The following is a 5069-nucleotide window of genomic DNA, read 5'->3' as shown; positions in this document are numbered from 1 at the left end:
GAGCACCATTGTGTTCTTTTTAACCAAATCTCTCTCAGAGGGGCGTAGGGGAGGGGCTCCTTATTTTCATCTAAAAGTAACAGACAGAGAAATCAGCACTTTGGAAACAGGGCTGAAGCAGAGGGGATTATGGGTAAATGCTGCAAATGATCTGTTTGGTGTTTAGGAGCCAAACACTTCAGAGACTGTTTGTATATATCTGAGACCTATAATATATTGATGAAAAACAGTATAATAGGGGACCTTTAAAATGTATTATTACAAAATGACCTGTTAGCTGAACCCTGTTCCATTTACGTAGCTAGGCCTACTTCCCATTTCAGCACTCCAGGATCAGCAGTACAGGATGGTATTGGTGGCATATTGACTCCCCCACATTTTATTATTTTTTGATAAACAATGGGTTCTTGATTTCAGGCAGAGACACAATCAGGCTTTTCATTTCCAGACGAGGACTGCCATTCCTTCGGCGGAAATTACTGTCATTAGCAGATCGGTATCAGCTGTATAGCTAGCTAATTAACTAGTCTGTGAGTTGGCTGACAAGTCTTTCTCCAACGTACTTATTGTATATAGTGGACTTGTTTTAAAAAAAAAAGCGTCTCAGAGTTTCAAATATATGCTTCATGGCTACGTGATAAAATGCTACGAATATGCTTATGTTTAGAGCTCTGCCCATTTTTAAGACAGCCCATTATTCTGAAACGCCAAACCCCATTGGCTCAAATGCTTTTGACAGCCTGTTAACCTCAAACGCCCATTGCTCTGAAAATATATAGTTTTGCTGCAACAAAGAAAAGCATGTGGCACTTACTTCTTATTAGCTAGTACTCTTTGTATTGTTGGTTATAATGTGAACAACATAGGTCCAAGCACTGAGCCCTGTGGCACTCCATGGCTAACTTTAGTTTGCATGGAAGATTCATTGTTGACACATACAAACTGAGACCGTTCAGATAGATCTAAGCCTAAAGCAGTTCCCTTTATGCCAACTTAAGTGCTCTAGTCTTTGCAATAGGATGTCATGGTTGATAGTATCAAATGCAGCACTGAGATCAAACAAGACAAGAATAGAGACAAGTCCTTTGTCTGAGGCTATTAGAAGGTCATTCCTCACCTGTCCTGAGGTTGGAGGATTCGGTTATTGCACAAGGCTCTGCTGGTCTCAGACGTTGCTGCGCAGTATTCCCCCCCGTGGGTGCTCTGGAGTACTGCACTCTGAGGAGTTCTTGGCTTTGTCCTTGTTGTTGTTGGGCTCGTTGTCTTTGATGATGTCGTACTGGCGACAAAACAGGACTATCACCCCTGGGAGACAAATGGACATCATAATCAAACCGTGCATAAAAAGAGTGTACTAACAAGCGTCGGTATGTAACGAGGAAAAAATTACGATGGTTTGTCATGTTAAGTTATGGCTAGTTTGGGATACGTACTTATATTTATTTTAATTCGAAAAGCCCCAGAACAAGCAAGTGAGAATGGAAATATTTGCCAATTTTAACAGTAATTAAAGCTAGTATGCTGTAGTACTTTTTCAATAAAAAAAGTGATAAATTCTGACTGATGACATTTGGAAAATCTAAAATGGTTCTCTGTTGAATTATTTTGTCCCCATTTCGGTGAACACAAGGAAAAACCTTATTTCCAGCCCTATCCACCTCAATACAAAGCAACACATGTTCCATTAAGAGATGTAGGAGGTGATTAGGTGTTCTTGTAATTCTCCATTTATTCAACCGTCTTTGAAATGTCAATAAAGCAGACCGAACTGAAGCGAGAGATATGAATAGGGTGAAACACACACACGAAGATATGAACTCGATGAGAAGATAGCCATGTGAGGCCTGCCTTCAGTGAACAAGATTCAAGGGGGAGATAGATGCGAACAGAGATAGATAACAAGCACAGAAAAAAGAAGAAAGAGAATAATTCATGACGGTGGAGAAGCGGGAGGAACGGGCTTCAGTCTGGGCTGTTCTGCTTATATCAGCCTCCATTCATCTGATCGCTACCATACCCAAGGCTAGGATGGGATGTCTCACCGCGATATCCCCCAGAAAGCCTCATGGGCCCAATTAAAACCCAATTCACCTTCTTCATGTTCAGTCCTTTTCATCCCCCTGCCCTCCTTTTCCCTCCAACTCTCTTTGATTCTCAGCTTCTCGTGCTCTCGTGGGTAATAGGCAAAGGGGATCCAGCTTGTTCTTACTGTATCGGGAACATACAGTATTCAGGCCATATTTGTATCTCATTAAACTTTGTTTAGTTGGTTGGAAGATATTTTACACAGCCGTGTGCATCTGGAAAACAGTGCTATGATGCACAAAGGGAGAACTGCAGCACAGATAATGACTGGGAGGCTGGGATAATAAGCAACCTCAGTCCTTTATCTTGATGCAGGATACTGATGCAACAAACAGCTTATTGGAATATCATGATATAAATGTGACTTTACTTTTTTAACCATTTGCACTCTAGATGAAGGTCCCGAATATCTCCTTTGAAAAAAAGTTAAGCTTTTATAAGGATGTTGGTTTTAACAGAAAGTTATCCATCTGACGTCAACATATTTTTCTATCTTACATGTACATAGTTTACTTATTTCATCAATACATTCACAATTGTATCACTAGCACAAATTTTTATTGCACTATTTTACTCTCTTATTTCTTTCTTTAGGTCTACTGTATGTTGCACTGATGGCAGGGGCTGTGAATATGTTTTTGTAGCTCATGACAGACAAACCACACCAATCTTTTGTTCTAGAACGGGTCTTTTGCTTTTGTATGTTGCCTAATGACCACCATAGTTCCAAGAGACGCTGCCCAGATGATGTTGCGCGTAATTGCTAAAGTAGTTTTACGCTAGGAGAAGCCACTGAGTGAGGTGAAGGTCCTGAAAGATACCACGGTTTTGCACTTTGAGGCTTATTAATGCAGTGCTGTAACAGGAGGAGTGAGCCTCGGGGTAAACTGCTACACTGGATCCAACCAAATCCTACACTGTCTCTAACAATTAAAATGTAAAGGCAATTTTATAGACATTTAAAGGTCACCTATTGTGCAAAATCCACTTGTTCATGTCTCTTCTACATCAACATGTGTCCCCTCTTCTTCATGTCTTTTCTACATCAACATGTGTCCCGTCTGTGGAAAGAGACTCTGAAAGTTTCAGGAACAAAGATTCTCTCTCTTTTTGTCCTGATCCATTTCTATAAAAACCTGTCTGAAAATGAGCTGATCAGATTTTGGCCACTTTATGATGTCATAACAATGTTTTGTCTTGTGTAACCAATAGCCAATCAGCAACCAAGGTAACCCCCCCCCCCCTTATCACCCGAATCTCCTCCTAGAGCACCATTGAGTTCTTTGTAACCAAATCTCTCTCAGAGGGGCGTGGGAAGGGGCTCCTTATTTTCATCTAAAGTAACAGAGAATCAACACTTTTGAAACAGGGCTGAAACAGAGGGGATTATGGGTAATGCTGCAATCATCTGTTTGGTGTTTGGAGCCAAACACTTCAGAGACATGATTTGTATATATCTGAGACGTATAATTTATTGATGAAAAACAGTATAATAGGGGACCTTTAAAGATGAAAAAAGCTACTTCAATTTACAAACCTACTATAGCTTTAACCTCAGAACCTAAAATAAAGTGTTAGAACTATTATCAAATTACTTCTCCAATGTAGAAAAAGCGTCTATTACATCCTAAATCTCAAACTGTGATTGCAGTTTCCTCCCGAAAACACTTTTCTGTCTATTTCAAACCGGTTCTGGTCACAAAGCTTTCATCATCATCCTGAAAGCACTTCATGGCACAAACAAACCATCAGACTAAGGCTGAGTTAGTCTCTTCATATAACCTCAATCAGAGAGCTTATTTGCCCCAGAGACAGTGGAGTCATTAAAGGGCTACAAGTGATGAATGTGTGTTGCTAAAGAGGAATATTACCTGCCCACATGATGAGCACCACAACGATGATGATGAGTTCTCCTGCCCTCAGCTGAGCATCCTGACCAACCTCCTCCATTGTCACCTCATCTGGGGAGAAAACAAACACACTCAGAGTCAACAAAGTGTCTCTGAGGATGCTGTGATTTATTGTGCCAGAGAGTGAAAGTGAAATTGCCACCTCTCTGAAACTCTGCAGGGAAAGATAAAAGAATATAGCAGGGTGACAGGAGAGCAGAGAGGTGTTCATTTTCCTTTGTGGCCAGTGTAATTAAAGTTAAGTGAGAGCAGCGGCCTACAGAGACAGAGGGCTGCATCACAAACCCCATCACTCATGTCTGACAGGAAGCTGGCACCAATCACAGGGCTCAAGGTTTGAACACAGTCCGAACCACAACTCTCTGTAGCCTGGTGCTAGCCCAAAAAACCCTAGTCAAAATGAAAATTTCCTGCAGTTGTGAATATGGCATTAACACATAGATAGATAGAACAGATAGATAGATTCCTTTATTGTCACTACACAGAGTACAGCGAAATTCCAAGCATTCCCAATGGTGCAATCACACATAACAGACAGTACAAGTATCATTTGACAATACAAGCTAAAAACTTTTAATATATACTATATAAAGTGACTAAAAATGTGACCTATGCTACATAGAACAGTACGCTTACAGAACAATACAACATTACCATACAAATACAAGAACAAAACAGTCAAGGCAGTACAAAAATGTAAACAAGTCAATAAATAGGTTATTGTACCTGTGTTTATCAGTGCAGTTGTCACTGTCACTTAGGTGTCTTTAGTTGCATTATTAGAGAGGTCTATAGAACCCACTAGTTTAAAGCGGCCTTTTTTACTGTATTTTTCTTACAGCTTGAGTTTTTAGATTGCCACAGCTACTAATATCTCAATGCAATGAAATGACCATTTTGCAGTAATATAAATATAAGAGGGTATAACATTTAGTGAAAAAACATAAATGTAATGTCTAGTATGTCTAGTGTCTGTAATGACTGTATTTCATTCAACATGAGAATCATATTTTCATGGATACAGAGCTCATTAACCATTACTGGCTTAATTGACAAGAAGCTTTTGATAAATGG

The 5069-nt window shown here is 39.9% G+C and overlaps 1 protein-coding gene across 1 annotated transcript in view; it reads right to left on the bottom strand.

Annotated features, from left to right (window-relative positions):
* Nucleotides 1-1093: 1093 nt before the first annotated feature.
* The window catches only part of LOC104953429 (fibronectin type III domain-containing protein 5-like), an 11547-nt gene continuing 7571 nt past the window's right edge, over nt 1094-5069 (bottom strand). The window contains exons 2-3 of the mRNA XM_010780371.1: nt 3957-4149; nt 1094-1305 (exon numbers count right to left, since the gene is read on the bottom strand). Of these exons, the coding sequence (XP_010778673.1) occupies nt 1166-1305; nt 3957-4149 (333 nt within the window). The 3' untranslated portion in view covers nt 1094-1165. The remainder of the gene's footprint in view (nt 1306-3956; nt 4150-5069) is intronic.

Source organism: Notothenia coriiceps, unplaced genomic scaffold (genome assembly GCF_000735185.1).
Source record: "Notothenia coriiceps isolate Sejong01 unplaced genomic scaffold, NC01 NC01_scaffold00021725, whole genome shotgun sequence".
NCBI classification, from domain to species: Eukaryota; Metazoa; Chordata; class Actinopteri; order Perciformes; family Nototheniidae; genus Notothenia; species Notothenia coriiceps.
This window is presented reverse-complemented; position numbering and strand designations above follow the sequence as displayed.